At 43.0% G+C, this 24,082-nt stretch overlaps 1 protein-coding gene across 1 annotated transcript; it reads left to right on the top strand.

The window, feature by feature from the left end:
* The first annotated feature begins 594 nt into the window (after positions 1-594).
* On the top strand, positions 595-23,614 carry LOC125887218 (hepatocyte growth factor). Its single transcript, XM_049573881.1, has 18 exons — positions 595-768; positions 2,255-2,414; positions 2,702-2,814; positions 3,441-3,555; positions 6,479-6,627; positions 9,490-9,610; positions 10,646-10,764; positions 14,475-14,640; positions 14,728-14,861; positions 15,735-15,828; positions 17,064-17,185; positions 18,134-18,163; positions 18,739-18,844; positions 20,230-20,304; positions 20,558-20,707; positions 20,835-20,941; positions 21,320-21,462; positions 22,001-23,614. The coding sequence occupies exons 1-18, from the start codon at positions 720-722 to the stop codon at positions 22,178-22,180; spliced, it is 2,133 nt and encodes a 710-aa protein (XP_049429838.1). The 5' UTR covers positions 595-719; the 3' UTR covers positions 22,181-23,614.
* Positions 23,615-24,082: the final 468 nt, after the last annotated feature.

Below are 24,082 nucleotides of genomic sequence, written 5' to 3'. Positions count from 1 at the left end.
TACAGCAGGAAATGGCATTTTAAAATAAAGGCTCTGTGCTGGAAAGTAAAATGTTTTTACAAACTACACATTTGCAAGTAACTTGCGGTCCAATCGGAAAGGACCTGCGACCGACTTTTGGACCACAACCCACCAGTTGGGAACCACTGCTTTAAATGAGAAGACAGGATGGTGGGGGACAAAGTTCAGCAAAGAAACTGAAAGAAAAAGAACCAAAATATGCTGATAATGTCATATTTTTTTAAAAAATAGGAAGTCTTGATTATTGAGTGGGAACAAATGGTAACACGTGGTTATACCCTAATGACACACACACACACACACACACACACACACACACACACACACACACACTCACACAGTGACATAAAGATCAGGGCATGAAACCTGACATATTCAGCACTGTCACTGCTGTATTGTTTGTGCCATTCAGGCCAATCCAAAAACACTTAATTGCAAGGAGAAAGAGATGAGGCGAGAGAGAGGGAGAGGGAGATAAAGTCGTACGCACAGAGAGGGAGGGAGGGAAGGAGAGAAGGAGAGAGGGAGGGAGAGAGGGAGGGAGGGAGGGAGGGAAGCGAGGAAGTACTTAGAGAGGAGACGCATCATCTGTGCAGTGGTGGAAGCAACATCTCCTGGTCGCAGTCTGACAGCACAGCAAGCAGCGTTTGTTTTCCCACACTTGGTTCTTTGAAAGTGTTGTTGTGCGTGACGTGGCGATGTGGATTTACAAGCTCATTATCGGACTCTTCATCATTTCTTGTTCTGGTAAGTTTGGCGAAAACCATTTTTCTCTCCATGACGCCCGCCACTGCGCTGGAGCTGGAGCTGGTGTCTGAACGCGTTGGTTTGTGCTCTGTGCAAAACAGTTAAGATATCTTTAATAACGCAACTTAACCATCATCTGGTGTGCGTAATATTCAGATAATAATATATCGGTTAGTGTTTTGTTCATTGTGATGTTTGTATCGGTTATTTTGCGCATCTAATTCTAAGAAGACAGTGCTAAAAGTGATTATCAGTCTTGAGAACATTTCTTAAGTTTCTGGAAGAAATATGAAAAATGTTTTTGCCATCACTGACGATCACACAGGGGCTTTTAAATCCCAACTCTTGCTGTATTGCGCCCGCTCTGTGCCAGAGCGCATTACACCGCATAGGGACGCATTACTGTAAGACACGCATTATCTCAATGGATCGCGGGATAAATACACGCTATGGTAAAGTGAACAGACGCAACCCACCGTCCCACAAAATGACCCTTATTAAAATCAAATTAGTGCTTGAGTCATCCTGTAGTCACAGCAGAGCGCGATTGTGCGGCTCATTGCTCCCTCTAAGACACTGAAACTGCCGACACGGTTAACTCAAGTTGAGGATCGGACAAACATGATGCCTGGTCCGGTCCTCTGTGCATGATCCTCAGGTTGCATCACCAGCACCCAAATCCTGAATCTGTAACACCAGCTGCCTTTATGCTGTTTACATGACTTCCAAGAATAGACAGCTTTTCAAGCACCCTTCTGACAGAAACACCACATGATTAAGTTTTTTTTTCCTCATGATAAAAGCTCTTGAATCGACTGGAGTGCATATAGGCAGAGAGTTGAGATGGGTGGGAGGAGGAGAAACGAGTTTTCTGTCTAAATGTAAATGTATAACTGGCTCTCTGATTTTGTGGCAGCCTTGGTTTTTATGGGGGGGCAGTGATAAATGACTGTGCATCCTATTAAGTCCTGTAGATTAATATCAGTTAAATAGGACTAATTGACAAACTGTATGGTGTTGCACAGTGTTCTCAGTGTGAGTGGGATCATTAGCTGATTATACACACTGTCTACCAGACACAGAGAGGGCTTTGGGTTGATTACAATAATAATGATAGTAATAATAATGTTGAAACTTTGTGGAAATCTGTGTGTACGTTTGGGAACAAAAACCACTTGGTAATGGGCTTCAAATGCCTGGTTTTGGCGGCACAATCACAGCTTGAAATGTCACTTTGTCTCTCTAAAAACAACCGGTTTTGTTATTATAATATGCATATATGTTGTTATAATAAAAAATCTTGTAGCATCTTACAGTTCAATGTTCCTTGTATTCCTTTTATTGATAAAACAAACCATAAATTAGACAGGAGTATCTGTTGTAATGATGACACCAAGGCTTGTAATCAGTGCTGTCGACCTCGTGGTGCAAGACTAGGTTTAAACACTGCTGAAGGTCATGGACATGTTGTTTAATTGTGTATCAGAGGGCAAGAGAAATGCGCTCCAGGACTACCAGAAGACTGAGGGGATACGGCTGGTTGTCCTGTCTCCAGATGCCTCCCACCTGACCAAAAGCAAGAGGGTCAGCACGGCCAAGTGTGCAAAAGCCTGCAGCCGCAACAGAAGACTTCCCTTCAGCTGCAGGTATGTTTGCTCTTACACTGTGGCTTCACACTCTTAGCTGCAGGTTTTTTGTGTAACATAATAAAGTAACTCTGTCACATTGTCAATGAATTAGTGCACAAAGAGTACTGTTCCTCAAGTTGCTTAATTATGTGTTCCACCTGTGTAATGCATTGTTGTCTGTCTGGTTCGGCAGGCCTCTTAACTGCTTAGCATACCCATGTAACAGCTGTGTTAACAGCCTCGACATTTACTTCACTCTTACCCCACTCTCGTTTTCTCCCCTTCCTTTCCTCTTTATTCTCCAGAGCGTTTCTCTATGATCATAAAAACAGGAAATGCCAGTGGCTGTCGTTCGACAAGAACTCACCAGGAGTTCAGAGCCAACAGGACTTCAACTACCAACTCTATCAAAAGAAAGGTGCCCTCTGCTGTTCCAACTTTCCTTTTTAGCGGCTGATACTAAAGTGACGTCTTCTTCTGTCACCATATCTGGAAATATATCAGAAAACTGCAAAGCATAGTGTCACTTCCAATCAGCAGTAAGCTTTAGTTCACTCCTTGTTTTAGAATATGCAGGATACTTTTATAACTTTATAAATACCCATTTTCAAAGTGTTTGTAGCTTCGTCATGATGCCATTTCTCTAGATCCAGACAAGGAAGGGCAAGGACCATTGTCGTGTTTATTGTGTCGTAGCACATTATGGTTCATTTTCTGTCATTAAGTTTGTGTAAACGACGGAAACCCCCATCCCACTTGACTCTGACTGACCACAACAGTGAACATGCAAGCTGTGTAGCCTATTTTACTGGATCCAAATGTTTTGCAGAAGATTAGGAAAACAGATTTGGCTTTTGGCATTGTCACGTCCTTGTTAAGCTCTGCATTATAGCTGAACATCTCCTTCTGTCTGTTTTCTTCATCATCCATACTGGCTCTGTGTACACAACACAGTGATCAGGTTGTTGGCTCGTCCCACTCACTCGCTGTCTTTTTCGCTGTCAACTTGTCTCCCCGTCTCTCCCCATCCCCTCTTTCTTTCAGACTATGTGAGGGAGTGCATTGTGGGTACAGGTCAGAACTACAGGGGGCGGAGGTCGGTGACAGTGAGCGGGATCCTGTGCCAGGCTTGGGCCTCTCCTATTCCTCATGAACACAAGTAAGAATCTGATTTTCACCACAGTGTCAAACAAAGTAGTGTTAAAGCCACTTCTTACTGTTACTGATGCAATTAGCTAGTAGCTAGAGGCTAGAGGCTGTGTGTATATGAGTATGATATATTAGGGGTTGATTAGGCTCCTGGGAGCAGTCATTCATCAGATCTGACCTCATTGTAACGCTTTACAGAGTCACAGATCATTTCCTGCTGCGCCCCTACTGTTTATCTAGGTGTGTGTGCGCGCATGTGTGGGTATGTTTTTCTGGGATTAGGATCATATCTAATATGCAGCTTTTGGTTAAGCTTTAGGTACATCCCCAGCTAAATTCCCAGATAAAGCTCTTTTTTCAATATGCAGGCTTACTTTCTGATGCAGCATAGAGAAGGGGCCAATTAAGTGGAGTTTAAAGACAAACGTTGCAAGCGAAACAATACCTTCTATAGGATTATGAAAGTTAGCACTAATTGCCTGGTAAGCTACAAGATAACTGCATTTATCCTTTACAAAATGTCCAACAAAGTATTTAGTCTCATATTAAGGCTACTGTAGATGTAGTTTCTTTTAAAGGTCCAGTGTGTAGGATGTAGGGGGATATATTGGCAGAAGTGGAATATAACATAATAAGTATGTTTTCTTTAGTGTATAATCAACTGAAAATATGAGTTTTTGTTGTCTCAAAATAAGCCGTTTATAACCACAAAGAGAGCGGGTCCTCATCCATGGAGTCTAATAGGTTGCAACAACATGTTTCTGAAGACTGAACAGACAAATCAACACTTGGTCTAGATAGGGCCATTTGTGTTTTCGTGTTAGCCACTGTACTCAGCCTCTCTGATGAGCAGTGTGGGAAAAACACTGATCGTTCAACACAGAACTGCTTTATTCAGTGTTTTGACAGGTTTTTAATCGCTGGTCCAATAGTTCTGGAAAGGCAGAGTCCTCTGCGGATAATTCAGCTCCTGGTAAAAAATCTCCTGAGCATTTGTGTCTTGAGTAATCGGGGGAAAAAGGGGGAGCACACATTAGCAGATGCTGAGCTAACAGCCAATCTGCAGTGAGCCAAACAACATTGGAAAAACACTGATTTGTAATGTGAAACTACTTCATTCAGTGTTTTTACCAGTTTAAATCACCTGATCCCTTTGTTTTGGAGAGGAAGAGACCTCTGTGCATAATTCAGCTCCCGATAAAAATCTCTTGAGCATCTGGATCTTAAGTTATCACAGAAAAAAAGAGAGCGCATATTAGCAGATGCTGGGCAAACGGCCCATCTGCAATGAGCCAAACAGCATCGGAAAAACAATGATTTGTAACTTGAAACTGCTTTAATCAGTGCTTTTACCAGTTTAAATCACCTGATTCGTTTGTTTTGGAGAGGAAGAGACCTCTGCGGATAATTCGGCTCCTGGTAAAAAATCTCCTGAGCATTTGGATCTTAAGTTACCAGAGAAAAAAAGGGGAGCACACATTAGGAGATGCTGAGCTAACAGCCAATCTGCAGTGAGCCAAACAACATCAGAGAAACACTGATTTATAACTTGAAACTGCTTTATTCAGTTTTTTTGCGGGTTTAATTCACCTGATTTGTTTGTTTTGGAGAAGAAGGGACCTCTGTGGATAATTGGCTCACCGTAAAAACCTCCTGAACAATGAACACACTGAAGGAATCTTATCTGGGGAGTTGGCACGCTTGGCACACGGGAAAAGTTTCAGCTTGTTGGATTCTGCAATCCTCACCGCTAGATGAGACTTAAATCCTACACACGAATCCTTTAAGTGGAAAATTAACACCATCATGGTTTCTAAAACATGAGAATATGAGACAAATGACTTGCAGTATGTTATCTTTTCACATCATCTATGTTTAAATTAAAAAAAGACTGCAATATTTTGAGTCAAGTGAAGGGACAATGTTGAAAAACACTGAGGAGAACATACCAGTAAAATAAGAACAAAGTTTAAGACTTGCCAGATATTAATAACCATCAGAGAAACAACATGTACACCTCATCTTAGACCTTCATTATCTTTGAACCGCATGCTACCTCCTTCTGTCTCCACTCCCCACTACTCAGAGGTATTAAATGACTTTGAAAGGCTTTGTAGTGAGATGTCGCCGCAGTAGACGAATCAAAGAGGGCAGCATACGTTTGTACCTCCAGTGAACCTGCTTTATCAGGCTGCTATTAATGTCTGTAGATCAGGTAATTAAACCCAGGCGCTTTGTATGTTTTATCAGTCAGCTTACAGGCTTGGGAAACTCTGACACACACACACACACACACACACACACACACACACACGCACACACACACGAACAAATTGCATTTTTATCAGTGAAAGATTTCTCCTCCGTTTTGACTGCCCAGCAAAGGCCTTCTCATTTCTGTAACTGTCATTACCACTAAAAGACTACTTCAGAGCTTTATCTTTTCATCATCATGTGGAAAAACACAGCTTGACTCAAAGACCACACTGTGTCCATCATCGCAACTGGTGACCACGGTCACCATGTGCTTCCCTGATGCAGAAGATATGAGTCATTTGTCAGTGTGTTTACACTACTTTCAGAACCAGCCTCATGGAAAACTAACATTGCCTCTACATATTAATTTGTTTTCTCTTATTAATAACACCATGTCATCGAGTGCTTGACCCTCCAGCTTTGCCATCAATTACTGGTACACTTGTTAATTTTCGGTGGAGGTGTTTACAGGCAAGTTTCAGCTATCAGAGTCAAACAGCAGCCCACTTATAAATAAGTGGAGGATTCGTCATTCTGCCAGGGATGAATAAAAGAAAACAGAAACTGCGACCTTGGGTGTTTTTCAAAAGAAGTTGCTCTGCATGCCAGCTGAAACACTTGGCAACCGTTCTTGGTACATGTGTCTGTTTGTGTAACTGCGGCTCTGCTCCTGACAGATTCATGTCTAAGAGGTTCAGGAAGAAGGACCTCAGAGAAAACTTCTGTCGCAACCCAGACAACTCCACCGTCGGCCCATGGTGCTTTACCACAGACCCCCGGCCACACCTCAGACACCAGGAGTGTGGCATACCGCAGTGTTCACAGGGTAGGCTACACACACACACAAAATATGTCTGTACTGTATGAGTCTGAGCGGACATTTCTCTTAAAATAATGTCCATTCCACATTGCAAATTGCCTCACCAATTCAGGCTTCATGGTCTGAAATGTGCTGCGGTAAATTAGGCAATCACACAGTGCCTTGGAATAAGCAACGCTGGCTCTAACTGTGTTCTACATCTGTGTGTGTGCGTTTGTGTGCGTGGGGCACAGATTTTCTTTATTTGCTGAGGCCAGCTGCAGCCGTTTCCAGGTGTGTGGTTCAGTTTATGCTGTCCCCTCTCATTCCATCAGCCTCAGCTTTTGTAAATGGTTTGAACCTAAAGAGGCTGGCGTTGGAATGTTAGAGGATATTAATCCCCTGTCGTCTCCTATAGATAAATTGTTAGCTATTTCATCCATCCCTGTGGCACACGCAGAATGTAACTGCTGAGTGCGAGTTATGGGTCTGTCTAAGTAAAACTCGTGATGACAGAAAAACACTTTCCCACCGGTGTTTCAGCCTCTACGTTACATCACACAATATTACTGTCAGATGCTGATGTCTCGCCGAAGAAAGGGATGATAATGACCTCTCTTATCTAATCCCCGGGGATTCTTGCTGTCAGGCGGGTTGTTTCCTGTGCATGTATGACATTGGATCACCTTAATGAAGAACCAGGCTGTGGCTCGATAAGACGGGATGGGAACCCTTCTTGCTCTCCAGCTCACATGTGGTGTCCCCCTGGGTTATCATAAGTTGTACAACACAGATAATGACGTTATATTTTTGATAAAGAGCATGCGCTCGTTCAGACAAAAATGACTGGAAGGGTTTCTCTAGAAATTAGCTGGTCCTAATAGGAAACATACACACGGACACGAAAGCATGGCGTGCGCAAATACACATGCGCATGCAGCCAGCGGTATTAAAAGTGCTCTATCATGACAGCGGCGGACTCATAAACATCTGGTTCTAATCTGCGTGCTCTCTGTTGTTTACACTAGACTGTGTACGAGTCAACATGCAAAAAGGGGTGCCTTCTCTACATCAAAGACATCATCGATGTCATTAGGGTGACCTATACGTTAAGTGTATGTGTATAATGTCTGAACTTCAGGGAGATCTATTAAGACTTTATAAAAGGTTTTATTGGATAAGCACTTTGGGGCAGAAAATGATGTGATTAAATTTGATGATCCACTCTGTCCAAGTTTATTGCTTTGTCGACACAAAGCTACACTTCGAAAAGTACCATGATTTATCTGCATTCTGTGCTTGCAACTTCTTTTGGGGGATATTTTGCCAATTTTCAACCGGCTGTGTATCATAATACAATGTAATGTGTGTTATATGTGTAAATGAGCCATAGTAAACTTCCCTATATCCTGCCAGTGCCCAGATCTCCCTGCTCATCTCTCGCTGGCTCTAGGGCTCTTGCTCAAACGATAGATGATACATCGGCATTTTTGTATTCCCGCCACCACAAACACGAAGCGTATAGAAGCAGATCCAGAGAGAACCTGGCCCCTCTCTCTTAAACTCAGACCAAACTCGGATCAAACTGTAAAACTATAGCCTGGAAATCCAGACCCACATCTAGAAAGATTTAGGGTCTGGCTATGAGTAATGAAAATGGCCCAACTCGAGGGGCGGCACCAAGGATGCATTTGTAAATATCGCTGCACGCAATTGGATAACACTACCACCAATCAGAACAATACACGGGGTGACGTATACGCTTAGCTACCAGTGGAGCTAACTGGTGGATTAGACTCTTGCCATATCCGGTTGGCAAAACAGCAAAAACATCCTTCTTGCAAAGGAAAGATTCGAGCGCCGTCTCCTGTTCCTCTTTTAGAGAAAAAGCCAGGTCTAACTCGTTCATTGTAGCGGCCAAAGTAGTTTCAAACAACTGGTGTTCATCCGTAGCCATCTTGTAATGTTTACTGACTGATTCCGGACTTCGTCATCGCAGCGCTGTCGTCATCTGTTTAGCTCGCCTCTGGCCCGCCTATATCAGATACACCGATGTGATTGGTGCAGCTCGGTTTCATGGGCATGGGTAATGAGCATCATTACTGATTGCCAGAATGACTCGCCCAGCAAATTCAAATTGGGCTCTCGCGAGATCTCTGGATTTCCAGGGTAGTAAAACTAGGCAGTGCTGATCAAATATAAGCCAAGATACTGTTACTGTATTGCCTATTTCTCACCTAAAATGTCTTTCGAAACATATTTTAGTGCACTGTTTAGCTGTAATACAAGAATATATGAACAAAAAGTAGGCACCATACTGTTTCCTGTATTGCAAAAATGGATCCTATAAAAAACAACATGTCTCGTTGAAAATGTTCTCAGAAACATATTTTAGCTTACCATTAAGCTGTAATTTGCCATGGCCAAGCCCACATTATATCCCGCACTAGTGGGAGAATTTATTGGTCCGGTGCGGCACAGTGCATTCTGGTAGTTGTAGGTTTTTCCACCTCTAGAGCAATAGCAAATGCCACAGCCCTTTTTCTCTGATTTTTTTCCTCTGGTCATTTAGCACCAATTTCAAGTGTAGTTGCGTCTTTCTACTGCATCAGCATCATAGTTTTATGAAAGAAGCATCTTCCCAGCAGTGAAATACTTCTTCAAAGTTATATTTGATGATCCACTATGTCCACGTTTATTGCTTCAACAAGCCATAGCAGTGCCACTAAAAGTATCATGATTGATTTTCAATCTGTGCTCTCTATGTTTCTGTTTTGCTAAGTGAATTTTTGGTAGTTTGATTCTGTGTTCCTCTAATCTGTTGCTCTGTGTGTTTGTGGGTGTGTGTGTCTGCATGTACATGTGTATGTGTGTGTCTTTGCTGCATAGTTGAGTGTATGAACTGTAATGGGGAAGATTACAGAGGACCCATGGACCACACAGAAAGTGGAAAGGAATGCCAGCGCTGGGACCTGGATGATCCACACAAACACCTGTACCACCCCAAGAGGTGAGACACACACACACACACACACACACACACACACACACATCTGCATCACTTAGCGTCACACCAAACTGTGCGTGCTCAATCACACTTAAGCCCACACACATGGATGCATAAAATGTACGGCAAAAAGCATGAGAACACTTCATGTAATAATAAGTTCACACAATAATTTCATGTGGTTTTGGTGCACCAACTCTGGAGTGATTTAAAGTCAGCCAGTGTGCCTTTCCCTGAAGGAATGCTATCAGAATTCAGTGTGTAATTGTATGTTTTTAGCAACACTTTGCTGGGAAAACTCTTCACTCATTTATAATTGGTCCAAATTCCTTTAAGTTCTCCATAGATTATAAAGCAGACTCACGCCCAGCCATGAGATAAGCTTATACCTATTATAGAGAGGCCATATATTTCAGGCTGCATAAGTATATTCCCTAATTGCTTGTGTATGTGCATGTCTGCTAAGTGCGCGCGCGTCCATGTCAGGAGAATGTTCCAGCTAGTCGGATGGCAGGTGGTCTGGATTAGTGGGGACTCGTTAACACATCCTTAATCATCCCAGTGTTTGTGTAAACGAGGTCCCAGACTGTTCATAGCACTAATGTAATGAGAGGGTCCCACAGCCTGATACTGCACGCCTGGAGGCTGGAGGCCTGGAGGGATGCGGGACTTTGGGATGACTTACTGTAGAACACCTGTAGTGGTGCAGCCTATTATCTTCCTCACTCCCCTGAGCTCTGAACAGATTCACAGATGGAGTCCTTGCACCATTCCAGTTATTTATGCCTCAGTTGCGTGCAAGAGTGAATTGTCTCTCCACTTTTGCTCTGTTCTCCTAAGGATTCAGAAGGAAAATGAAAATATGATTCTCTTTTCAGGTACCTCTGGGCTTTCAGAAACGTGGCAATTAGTGTTTTGTGCAACTTAGCTTCAAGTCTGAGAGCTGCACTAAGGGTCATGCACCAGTGTGATAGTTGTTTTCACTCATATCCCTTTTGTCGATACATTAAAATTCTTATACCGCATGTTTTGTGTTAGGTACCCGGACAAGGGCCTGGATGATAACTATTGTAGAAACCCAGACGGACGCCAAAGACCCTGGTGTTTTACCACGGACCCAAACACACCCTGGGAGTATTGCAACATCAAAGTTTGTGGTAAGCATGTGTGCATGTTTGTTTGTGTGTGGTTGAATGTCATGCATGTTAAGTGGAAATCTATGTGCGTGGGTGTGTTTGTGTGCCGTGCAGGCCAACGAAGTGTGACTGACGGCACCAGAATTTACAGCTTCCTGTACCTTTCATTTTACCACTCCTTTACCCCCACGTTGGCTTATATTATAGAATACACACACACACATGCACACACAGAGTTCCCCTCTTTGGTTTGGCTCTCTGTTATGTCTTCTCTAATAGCAAGAATGTTTTTTTTCCCCTGCGCCACTGGGCTGCTGTTTATTGTTCTATGCCAGCTCTTATGTGTGGTGGTCAAACTGCACTGGGCTCAGTTACCGCTCCACATTAACCTCCTGTTACACATTCAGACACAACACCAGGGTCACACACACTACAAGCAGATCATTTTCATTACACCTCAAAGACCAACCATAAGCAGTGTGATTAATGTGTAAGAGCTAGGTGTGTGTGTCACATCTGGCTTTGTGTTTCGGGTGTCTATACTTAGTAATACACCAGCAGATACTGCACGCTCTTAGCTGACCTACAATCAGTGACGAGTCACTGAGACAGCCACTGTGGTCCTCGAGAACATAAAACAGAGAGAGCTCTGGTGTTATTGTTGGGCTCAGCTTCTTTCTCCTGGGTCTGCGACTGGCCTGTTTGCCTGCTAGAATCATCAGCCGTCCTGGCACCATGTTTACTAGATGGCACTCCTCCATGTGGACCTAGTGATTCACTGTTCCCCCCCTGTTTTTCTCCCTCTAAAAACTGTCTCCCCCTCCTGCACTCTCTGTGTGTCTCTCTCTGACTCTCTTTCTGATATGGGAGTTTGTTGGGAACAGACCAAGTTTACGACCCAGTTAGTCTTAATCAAAACAAGGCAGAGTGGAGGGAGCAAGAGACAGAGAGACAACGTGTTCTTTTGTCAAGGCCTGCTCTTTTGTTTACTGTCACAACTGGTGCATATCTATTTTTAGACATATTGTATGGACAGAAAATGTCTGTTTTAGGGTCTTGGAGATCTGCAGCGTTGCACATGGTCGGATACAATCGTGCACAATGTTCAGGCTAATGAACTTTTGCAACTCGTGCGTAATGAGCAGCCCTTCTCTAAAGAAAAGTGGAGCAGATAAGATTTCCTGACTTGTTTTTCCAATTTTGGCCATATCAGCCTCATTATACTGTGAGTCTTCTTAATCCGTACAGTGAGCTGTTCTGTGGAAAGCAGGTGGCCAACACATTGAGGCTGTTTAGCCATTCGTCTTGTCAAAAGCACTGTCACACTGTTTCCTCAGTGCTAAATCATTTTACTATTCATTATTGTTTGTAATTGCTTGTACATGTGCTACAACAACCTGATTATAACCAGATAAAGGGAAGTATTCGCAACCCTCATGGAAGCACTTAAAGACCCGAGGGTGCGAACACACTGGAATTTTTTGGCCAATTGATTCGGGCATCACTCCTGATAAGAGCAAATTGTCTGTTACAGCCTGGACCATTTGGTGTTGACAGCTGGGAGATAAAATCCTGTGTGATTTTTACGACCGGAGTTGGGATTTCTACAACACGTGTGTGAGTGGGAGAAATAATAAAAGAAGAGCAGGCAAATGGAAAAATGTGTAATGTGCCATGTGTCATGTAGAGTATTTTATTCTATAATATATAGTCCGGTCCATCAAGGTGTCAGTGCAGTGCCACAGTTCATGTGAAGTTCGCCTCGCTCTTGCAAACTTCACTCACCTCCAACTTTCTCTGCAGTTCACAGTCTCCCACATCTCTCCATTCACTATTTCAAACTAATTTGGCTTTTATCTGTCTTTGCCTTTTCTGTGCAGCAGAAATTACTAAGTCAGGTTATCTTTGATTAATGTCCTATTTTGGTGCAATCACACAGTGGCGCTCCTGAGAGCTGACTTGAGTGTTGGTACTCAAAATTCCTGTATGCTGAAATTACAATTTAGACTACCTGAGGAAATCAACAACATGATTAATTCACCAAATGAATATGGTCGTTAGACTTATCACACATCCCCCACCCTTTCCTTTGTCCCTGACAATCCCTAAAGAGTAACTGTGGTATTTCTCAGTCTGGACCCTATTTGCCATGTTTTTGTGTTTGAGTGACAAATGGGAACAACAGTTTTTGACATTGGTCCAGTATTGAGCGAGAGAGTTTGGAGTCTGCTTTAGCATGCTCTTGTGGAACTAGACAACCTAAGGCATCCATTGGTATTAACCATATTGGCATAGGGGGGCTAAATAATGCTTCAGAGTTAGGCTAAATTGTGGTTAGGCAACAACTGGCATGGCCATGTTTGAAGAGGTCCCTTGAACTCTCACCTCAAGATCTGGACCTGCACTTGTATAGCGCCTTTCTAATCATCTGACTAATCAAACACTACACTACAACACTACGAGTCACATTCACACACTCGCACACCAGTGGAACAGCCATCGGGAGCAATTTGGTGTTCAGTATCCTGCTGAAGGAGCCACAGCTGATATCTAAATGAAAATGGGTTTCTTGGGTACCCACAAGTCTCCCCAGCCTTGACATGTTTCCAGTAAATGTAATGTTCTTTACCATCAAAGAACAACCAGCCCATTTGAGGAACATCGTCTAACATAAGCAGATACATTTCACATTATTAAAACAGGATTGTCTTGGAATTCAAAATATTAAATGTACCGGTATTAGTCTATGTACAAAAGATAATTAGTAACATTAACTGTAAAGTAGGTAACCAAAGTATGTCAGTATGCAAATGGGCTGTACCCAAATGAGAATTATGTCAGTCGAATCAAATGTGGCTTTTCAATACAAATATTTGACTATTTGTTCCTTACTTTTTATGAAAGTTAGAGTTTGAGAGTTTGACTGGGGTTTAGCAGGACATTCAGTGTGACAGTGACATTCACATACTATAGCAAATAAGCTAACTATGCTAACGATGGATGGTAAATTTGCCACAACATTTTTTGCCAACACTAGATATCAAACAAAACTGACCAGGCAAAGTGTCTCTTCTCCTCCTCTGTGTATGAGGAGCGCCCACTCTACAGCTAAATCTGAGGATGGATTCGTCTCCAAGAATCGCAGTTGACTTAGAGGTCCCCAACTGATGATTCGAATCTCTGACTCTTAGGGGGCAGCCCTAGTATGTGATTCCTTAATTCTCTTATTGACATGGTTTTCGACTTCCACAAGACTTTAAGTGGTCCCATCTGGCCACCCCTAGAATAAAAAAGTTCTCGGGGTACTGCAATCACATGAAAATTTGAGCTGGGATTAGCTACCTGTTGTTTAGTGTGTTGTTCTCTGCATTTATTAGTGTTTTAACGGTGCTTCAAAGTCCATTGAGTGAACGTGTGTGAGAAAAGAGCGGCATTATAAGCAAATGTGGAAATATGAAGCTTTTCTGGGGGGGTAATGTTGAAACAACTTTCGTGTTTCAACTCTAAAACCACAAGATCTAAAGTCTTAATTACTATACTGTTTTGTTATACTGTGAAACTTGTATAAGCTTGGGTTGCTAGGAAAGGCTGAAAAACTATGATGAGTTCTTCACCAAACTATTTCCTTCATCTGCGTACACACCCATGTTATTTGAGGGAATACAAACAAGCTGTATGTTACCTTGAACAAAAATGCCCACCCCTCAACATATTTTTGCTCTTTTTAACAGAAACACCACCTGAAAATAATGAGGTGGAAACAACCGAGTGTTACCAGGGCAGAGGAGAGAATTACAGAGGGATGGTGGATGTGGTGCCTACTGGACTCACCTGCCAACGCTGGGACTCTCAGTATCCCCATAACCACACATTCATACCTCAAGCCTACCCCTGCAAGTGAGTCAGACACCATTCACTCACTCACCTACCTGCATGCACTTATATCCGAGCAGATTACAGGATGACTTTCTCTCTGTGTTCCAGGGACCTGAGAGAAAACTACTGTCGGAATCCAGATGGCCAGGAATTCCCGTGGTGCTTCACTACAGACCCAAGAGTGCGCACAATGTTCTGCACCAACATCCCTCAGTGCGGCACCCAAAACAAGGCTGTCAGTGGTGAGAGACTCAACAGCTTTATCTGATTCTAAAAACAGCGAGGAGAAAGCTGATTTTCACTACATCCTGAATACAGAACAAGTCCACATTTTCATATTTTGTGGACAAGTTCACATGAGACCCTGTAACCACACTCACTGGCTTGTAACCACGTTTTCTCCATCCCTGCGGAGTACTGTAGCCCTATAGGACTGTGGGAAGGACTGACCACCTCGCCTCACATAAACAAACTCTGACAGCGGCTCAGGATCGTCAGGTCTCACTGGACAGTGAAAGATGGAGTGGAAGGATTAGTGCTGGATGGGAGTCTTTCTGGGGTAGCAAGAGATTTGGAAGTAAAAGATGTAGATCTATGGCTGAGTACACAAATGCATATTTCCCAAGGGATCTTAGCGACATGTCTTTGAGGGTATGTGGCCTTGCATTGGGATTACAAACCCCCTCTGAGGTTGCGTTGTGGTCTACCCTGGAGGGTTAAATACGTTCTCATATAGAAATGAGACGCAGGGTGACAGACAGCATCTAAAACTTATTTACGACTCATGTTTCTAAGGCATCTTTGTAGACGACTTCTTTGTGTTCTCAGCTCTCTGTATTTGAGATCCAATGACAACCACGATAGATCAGAAACTAATGGTTATTTTTATTCCTCCGCATATAATTGACTAGTCTTTTTTTAATAGTTTGGAGTACAACAACACTGCATGACAAAGACTGCACAAAAAAACTATTGTTGTGGTGATGAAGGTTTACAAAAGCTTTGTAATGCTGAGTACCGCCTGTTGTGCACGTTTTTTTGTTCAAAGCTGTTTGTTCGCAGAGACATAAAGTATGCCTGTCTCGTTTTACTTCTTTTTTTTTGTCCAAATACAGACTGCTATGAAGGCTTTGGGGAGAATTACCAAGGAGAGCAGTCAAGGACTAGATCAAACCTTCCCTGTGGTCCCTGGAGAAACCACAGCAACAGGTCAGCTGGCTGGATCCCTGCTACTTTCTAACCTAATAACTTTCCCAAACTCCTCAAAGATGTACAAAACAGATCCGCACCATCAATAAACTGCAGACAAGCGCCTCTGCCTAAAATAGAGATCAAGATGTCACACAGCTCAAGTACATGTAACCCATCAGGGAGAGTCCAACATAGTGTAGAACGTTTTTTTTTTTTTAAAGCTCAGTGGGATCAAAGGAAATCACTGATAATGAGCAGAAAATAAGCAAATTTCATGGGCTTCAACACGAGAGAGAATTCTTGGGAAATTAGCTCTTTGTGATACAAGCTTGTGCGTGACAGCCTCACTGTGCAGGGGAATGTGTCTGTGTTTTCAAGAACCATGTGTGCGAACCTGAGACATGGTGGTTAGTGCGGGGAGGCGCCCCAGTATTGACCTCTAGTTACGTCTTATTGTTGTTAGCGGATCAAGTCGGGCCTCCTGTTCCTCAGAGGAGAAAACGGCTCCTGCGGGTGCCGTGACTCGCCTCTCCAGCATCTCCTAATGGCTAGAGAAGTGTTTCCCTGAAGATGACCTAACTCAGCAGGAATGACTCCGAGTGATAACTTGGCTGGGGGATATACACTTCACTCCTCACCTCTGACCCCAAACCCCTCCTTTGTAGGAACACTTCAAAGCCAATCAGCTCCACCGCTTGGCTCCTGCTAAGGGGTCAGAAGTCAGGGTTAGAGAGTCACAGCTAGAGCTGGCTGTTATGCTAGCTGCGAGAAACACAGCACACTGGTACCCAGCATCCCTCTCCTGTGTCTCCCTTTTACCTTCCAGTTCTCCACCTTATCGGTCAAGGAATTCAGTGTGGGAACGGGTTTTGTTTGTGGTTTTAAAATTCTTATGAGAATATTCCATGTGTGGGATATGTCTGCATGAGCATGTATTAGATATGTGCATGTAGGTGGGTACATACTGTCTCAGTGAGTAATTCCTTTGCAAATCACCTCCTTATCTTGTCCAGAGGGACGGAGCCTACACAGCTGCGTAGTTTTTACAGTCCAGATCCTATCTGGCAAAATTTGTTCAGCTTTTACTAATGGTTATAAATCACCAGCAAATCCTTTTTACTTTCATCAACAGCCGGATTATCTACTTGAAGGGGGAAAAAAACTTCCTTTTGTTTTGAAAATTGTCTTTTGGGCTTACTGAATGTTGATAAAAGATAAGTTATTGGATCTTTTATGTTTGTGTGTTTGTCCAGTGGCATGCTGATGGCTAGCCTGGAGGGAACCTACTGCAGAAACCCTGATAAAGACAAACATGGTCCCTGGTGTTACACCAACAACTCTGCCATTCCCTGGGACTACTGCAATGTTAAACCATGTGAGTGCACGTACGGTGTGTACATGCAAGCCGCACACAATCACACATAGAGACACACAGTTGGGGAAAGTAGTCTGTGACACTGTGAAATTGAAAGTTTTCCATTCTTCTTGGTCTGAGACAAAGTTAGTGAAGATTTGTTTGCACTCCGTCTGGATGTCTGTCTCATGCACACATATACACACACGTACACATACACACTTAGTTTGCAGTGTGTAGATCTGTCTACGCTTGCAGGTCAGTGTGTGTCAGAGGAGATTCACAACTCATCAGGAAGACAGGGGAGGGCTCCTTCTAACTATTCCCACATGGACCAAGAGCCAGAGGCATCATGACTGTGTGCATGTGTGTGTGCGTGTTTTCAATCATGGCTCTATATTGGTGGCATAGTCGTAGTTGCAGTGCAAATATACTTTACATTACAGCTAATAATTTTGCAAACAATGCTGCTATGTTTAAGAAATTTTAGTATGTTCTATCTGCTGTTACCTTGTCGAAGTTCCATTACTGTCACGGGGTAATGCAGTGCAGTCATGTGTGTAATCTGCATGAGCATGCAAGAATAATTTAATGCTGACACCAAATTAGTAGAACCTTGATGTTTACTTTGATGGATTACACAACATTAGGAGATTATGAGAGTGTGCTAATTTATTTTCACACTGTACGAAAATTAATGGAGACCAACTGCTGGCCTGGAACTAAAGATGAAGTATATTAACAAAAATCTGAAAAAGTTAATCTTGGGTTTGAACTGTAGTATGGTCCTTTAAGGATTGTTACATACAGTTAAAGCCCTCCAGATTCAAAAAAATGATCAATACATGTCAGACAAACACGAGGGCCCTGGCGGCCATTATAAAATTTGCAACCGCGTGTGAGGTCACCTCTTATCTTGCATCAGTTAACACTCCCTGACCTCTTGTTTGTCTCCGCTACTTTCTGCAGGTGATGCTTCACAGAACACCATTCCACTGGGTGAGTGTCTCCGTCTACTTGTCTGTCTGTCTGTGTTTGCAAGTGGCTCAGCTGCTGATCTGTCTTTGATAGCCTCCAAGGCAAGTAGTAGTGTTTTCAGAACCTCCTGGAGTCCTTTTAATGTCCAGCCATCATGGTACATCATGGCACATAACGCAGGACATTAGGTTGTCATGGTGGCATCTGTTTCTGTGTATATGGTGTATAGCAGTGTGTGTGTGTGTGTGTGTGTGTGTGCGTGATCTTGTGCACATAACTCAAGAACAGAGGATGAACCCCTCAATCTCTTGGCGTATACAGTTTAAATGACATGTGTTATATAAACACATTCAATAATTACCTTAATGAATGGCCTCATCATCATGTTTTATATATAATGATGATTATGGCGGATCATTAGGCAGCTCAAGTGCCTCTTGTGTTGTGACAGTGTAAACAATATGTCACTGTTAACTACAGTGTGCCGTGCCTGTGCGTGCATATTTATGTGTGAAACACGCATTCCATGACATGAGATGTATAAAAATATTGGTGTGTGTCTGTGTGTGTGTGTCTGTGTGTTTCTGCTTCTCCAGGTGAGCTGTCCTCTGGGGGGTGTTTTGTCCATAAAAGAACCAGGATTGTGGGAGGTTATCCGGTGGGCATATCAGACGGCAGCTGGATGGTCAGCATACAGAAAGGGTACGGAGGCACATTTAATATTCTGCACATTTTCCTTCACCACTGGAGAAGAACAGTAGGCCATCCGGCCCAGACCACCCTTGAATTCTTAAAAAAATTCAGTGGAATTGTTTTTTCTTCTCATTTTTGTGTTTGCTATGCTGTTTCAGAGGCCTTTCCACAGGGCTTAGAAGCACACGCACGCAAATAGAGATGGAAATTTAGATAGAAATTTCTAAAACTCTCACTTCTTTTCCTAACAATGCCAGCAACAAAATAGTCCTTCAAGTCAGAATTCTAAAATACCCTGTCTGCCCTGCAAATGCTTTATTTTATTATACACACTCAAAGTCTCGCACTACTTCATGTGTAAAGTTTGAGGTGACATTTTGTCATGTGGTTTTATGGACTAAAATCGCATTGTTAGGTTTGTATTGTTAGGAAAAGGAAGGAGGAAGGACAGAGGGGTCCCGTTTGGGAACCTCAGAATTGCGTCTCCGCTTTTTGCAGATGATGTGGTTCTGTTGGATTCATTACACCTTGACCTCCAGCAGGCACTGGGGCATTTTGCAGCCGAGTGTGAAGCAGTCGGTATGAGAGTCAGCACCTCCAAATCTGAGACCATGGTTCTCAGCCTGTAGACTGGTGGCCCCTCTGGGTTGGAAGAGGGTTTCTGCCTGAAGCGAGGAAGTTGAAGTATCTCAGGGTCTTGTTTACAAGTCAGGGTAGAATGGAGCCTGGGATGCAGTGATGCTGGCCCTGCGCCGGTCCGTGGTGGTGAAGAGGGAGCTGAGCCAGAAGGCAAAGCTTTTGATTTACTGGTCCATCTACGTCCCAAACCGTAATCTATGGTCATGAGCTCTTGGTAGTGACTGAAAAAATGAGATCATGGATACAAGTGGCTGAAATGAGTTTCCTCTGTGGGGTGGCTGGGCTCAGCCTTAGAGATAGGGTGAGAAGCACGGACAGCTTGAGGTAGCTCGGAGTAGAGTTGCTGCTCCTTCATATCAGAAGGAATCAGTTGAGGTGGTTCGGTGATTAGGATGCCTGTGTGCCTCTCGTTAGAGATGTTCTGGGCACGTCCCACTGGTAGGAGGCCCTGGGGTAGACCAAGAACATGCTGAAGGGATTACATATCTCATCTGGCCTGGGAACACCTAGGAGGAGCTGGAAAGCGTAGCTGGGGAGAGGGATGTCTGGGGTGCTTTGCTTGGCCTGCTGCCCCTGCGACCTGGCCCCGCATAAGCGGATGAAAATGGATGGATGGTTTTCATTGTACTGCTGTTTCCCCCCCTCCTCAAATTTTATATACTTTAGTGCTTAAGTTTCTAACAGTGGCAAGATAATTTTAGTTTGTGTCCAGTATTTCACAGCCTTCCTTGATTTGTTTTCTTGTCTCTTTTCAGGTCACAGCACTGGTGTGGAGGTTCACTAATACGAGAGGAGTGGGTCCTCACTGACAGACAGTGCTTCTCCTCATGGTAACTTCAACGCTCGCTGTCTGTTAATGTTGTTTATTTCCTTTTGCTTGAACCTTTAACTGTTGCTGCATTTTGCTTTTATATCCTCAGTGTATTAAATGTAAGATTTGTTTGCTCAGTTCATATATATTTCTTTTAATTCAAGCGTAAGTACTTAACTCTCCTCAGTTGTGACTGTCTGCCCTTGTCAGTCTGAGCTTGTAGAGAGTAATAAATGTGGAATGCTTTTATTAAGCATTAACTCTGTCTTCAGTGTTCCAGACCTCAGCGAGTATCGGGTGTGGCTGGGAGTCTCAGATATTCGAGAGGGCGCTCCTGACTGGTCCAAGAGACAGGAAGTCAGCATAGCTCATGTGAGATGTGGTCCTGAGGGCTCCAGTTTAGCCCTCGTAAGGCTGTCTAAGTGAGTGCCTGGAAAAATAATCTCAAAGATATATTGATATGTATGTGTGTGTGTGTGTGTGTGTGTGTGTGTGTGTGTGTGTGTGTGATGTTGCTCATGCTTTTCTGTTTTCATTTAATACTTCCAGGCCTGCCCTTCCCGCAGATAATGTCCATACACTTCAGCTACCCATTGCTGGGTGCTCCATTCCAGAAGGAACATTATGTAAAATGTATGGATGGGGGGAGACCAAAGGTACTGATATTCTATGTTGTGTGTTCACTAAAGCTGTTGTATCTGCTCTCCAGGTCTGCAATATATTGCATCTCTCCTGGATTATGCTGTATATTCTGGAGGTGCAAAAGTATACTGTAACAGTCCTCTCTCAAATAACTGGTCACTGTTTAGGCCATATGTTTCTCAACTCTGGCTCAGAAGTGCTTGTTGGGTGGCTTGCTTTACAGACAGGATCACAGAAGATTGATGTTTTTAATAAAAGTTAAACTATGCTACAATTTCTGTACAAACAAAATCATGCCAAAACATAGCAGTTCTACAGTACAATGGTTGCATTTGTAATGCATATGCTACAACAGAACAGACTCAGTAAAGTGCAACCTTTAATTCTTTCAGACACTGGCCACGATGACATACTGAAGGCGGTGGACCTGCCCATTGTCAGTAATACGAGGTGTAGAGAGATGCACAGAGGGAACCTCCACATCACCAACACCAAGATCTGTGCAGGAGGCAGGAGGAATGAGGGAGTGTGTGAGGTAAACTGTTACTTATTCATATTCTTTTCCCACTGAGGTGTTTTACCATTTAAACATGAAGCCAAATAACTGTTTTACAGATCAGAAGGAAAACTCCACACTAGAATTCATACGGTGCGATCAATCCTTGTTGGTATACAAGAACAGGCCTTTTAGACCTTTGGATAGAGTAATTGTTCTCAGTGTGAATTCTCAACTATATTAGCGCCTTGGTTCAACACAGCTTTCAAAGCTCAGTTTGATCCACATCTCAAACAAATGTTCTTTGAATCCGTAGGCTTAGTATTCAGTCCGTTGTAAATAGAGCAGCTGGAGACTGTTGCACTAAATTTCATCAGCGATCAAAGCTTTGGTTTTGTGGTTTCCAGCTTCGGAGGAGAGCTGTCCATGTTCACAAATACTGATGGTACTGTCTGTCACTGGGAGCTTAAAAATGCATTTTGCTTCCGTTTAACCCTGACATAAATGTGAACAGTGATGATGGCCACTTCTCCACAAGCGACGTCAATAAATGCGCTATCTCTTTCTTCTTTTGCAGAGGGATTACGGCGGCCCTCTTGTGTGTCAGGATGGAGAGCTCAGGGTTATTGTGGGAGTGAGCGTCCATGGCAGAGGCTGTGCACGGGCAAACCAGCCTGGCATCTTCATCAATGTGCCCTACTACACACAGTGGATCTACAAGGTCTTCAAATACTACCCCAACCCTGAGACTCAGTAGAGCATGAAACAGAACCAGGGGGGACTAAATCAAACCTAGAGCCTCTACTTCTGTAATTCCAGCTGTGCACTCAGGACACCTGGTTTCTATGTTGTTCCACCCTGCACAGCCAGCAGATCAATTCGAGCCTGATCTGAGCACTCTTAACAGATGAATGCATGGGGTAACACTGTGATTTAAACACATCCTGAACTGATTCTTTTGATTGAGTTGGGAGCAGACCAGGCAAACATTTGGTTTCATCCATTTTACATGATTTTTCTTTTGGTAGCAAATCCACCAGAGTGGTATGTGTGTATGTGAATACTCTTGATTCCTGGCATTACTTGAATGTTTGAACACCAAAGTGCAGTGGTTCAGCAGCTCCCTTTGTAGAGTACATCAATGGGCCACTTAGAAAACTATCCAGTGGTAGGGCAATGTTAAGGGCACTCTCGTCAAGCTTCACGCATCTCCAGGGGGATTAGATAGAGTGGTCCTTACTGTACATAGTATTTTAATGAGTGTATTTGTGACACTCTAAAGGTGATTTGGGTCTTATAGATCTATGACAAGAGAAATTAATGTCGTGGAAGGCAGATAAACGATGTACAGTGTGTTATCTACATTTCAGCTTTTCAGCCAAGTTTCCGTCTCATAATGATGTCCACTGTACGGAAGCACCAAAGTGAACTCCATTTTCAGTATTTTAATGTTATCGCGAAGTCACTGACTGTATATATGAATGTGCTCTTTGCATTCTGTGTAGATGAGAGGAATGTATGGCTGGTCAGCGTTAAAGCGTTTAAAAAAAGAAGCAGAAAATGTGACATTCATGCTCTTTCTATAAAGAATCGAATATTTCCAATGTGCTAATTCATCTTGTGTGTGTGTGCATCTGTTTTTGGAAGTTTTTCTGCAGTAGTGTCAGTATGCAAAGAGAAGACTGCAGAAGGAGAGAGTGTGTGTGCGTGTATGTTTGAGCCTGAGCTGAATGAATTATCATCTCCCCACACTCAGACCTTGGCAGACCTCCAATTTCAATCCACTCTGGATATTAGCGTCACAAAGTCTGTCACTTCAAACTTTGTCATGGAAAAGAAGGGACAGTCTTTGTAACTGCATTGTCTGTAACGGATGCTTCACTGAGATCACTGAACGGCCCTTGAAACAAATTAACACATCTCCTTTAGCAGTGTAAGTGATTGCGATGGCTCTGTATTACAACAGCATTATGTCCGTATATGAGTGAGAAAATGTGTGAGAGTGTGTGTGTGTGTGTGCACTGAAAGAGGTTGCAAGCTGCTATATTCTACAGGTTGTACAGTACTGTCTTATGTTTCCTGTATAATGTACATTTACTATAAATTCCATGTCATCTTATCCAATATGCTAAATGTTAAACCCAATTTCAGCAAATATTTGAAATGTTTTATGATGTCTGTCACTATAATAAATGTGTTTTTTTTTTTAATCTATGAGTTTGGTTGTCATTTCATATTTTAAATGTCGCATTCGCCCTGTTTGTGTGTTCTGAATGCAAATGTGCATCGTCTCAGCCAGCTCTCCTGCTTGCTGTATAATTAAGTCAAAGCTGTTGTGCTTCCCCACCAGAAGATGGCACCACAGCCGCACAGAGACTATAAAGATGTTTTAGTAATCTTACTAATCTCTCCCTCACACACGCTCCCATATTCCCACATCTTTAGTCACACTCTCATCCACTTGCATGCACACAGATGCACATACCTACACACACCACCCATTTCAGCCTTGTGGCTGTCCTTGATCAAATACTACAACAGAATGGCAGTATTCTGCTGTCACCCTATTCAGAGTTTAATAGACAGAGAGTGAAAGATAGGTATGGGTGGGGGGGCATAACAATGTATCTGTGAGTGTGTGTGTGTGTGTGTGTGTGTT

This window comes from Epinephelus fuscoguttatus, linkage group LG4, assembly GCF_011397635.1.
Source record: "Epinephelus fuscoguttatus linkage group LG4, E.fuscoguttatus.final_Chr_v1".
In the NCBI taxonomy this organism is placed as follows: domain Eukaryota; kingdom Metazoa; phylum Chordata; class Actinopteri; order Perciformes; family Serranidae; genus Epinephelus; species Epinephelus fuscoguttatus.
This window is presented reverse-complemented; position numbering and strand designations above follow the sequence as displayed.

Coding starts and splice junctions, on each gene's coding strand:
- LOC125887218 (XM_049573881.1), top strand. CDS start 720: ATGTGGATTTACAAGCTCATTATCGGACTCTTCATCATTTCTTGTTCT. Junction 18,845..20,229: donor ATGGTCAGCATACAGAAAGG/GTACGGAGGCAC, acceptor GTCTCTTTTCAG/GTCACAGCACTGGTGTGGAG. Junction 20,708..20,834: donor GCCCTCGTAAGGCTGTCTAA/GTGAGTGCCTGG, acceptor TAATACTTCCAG/GCCTGCCCTTCCCGCAGATA.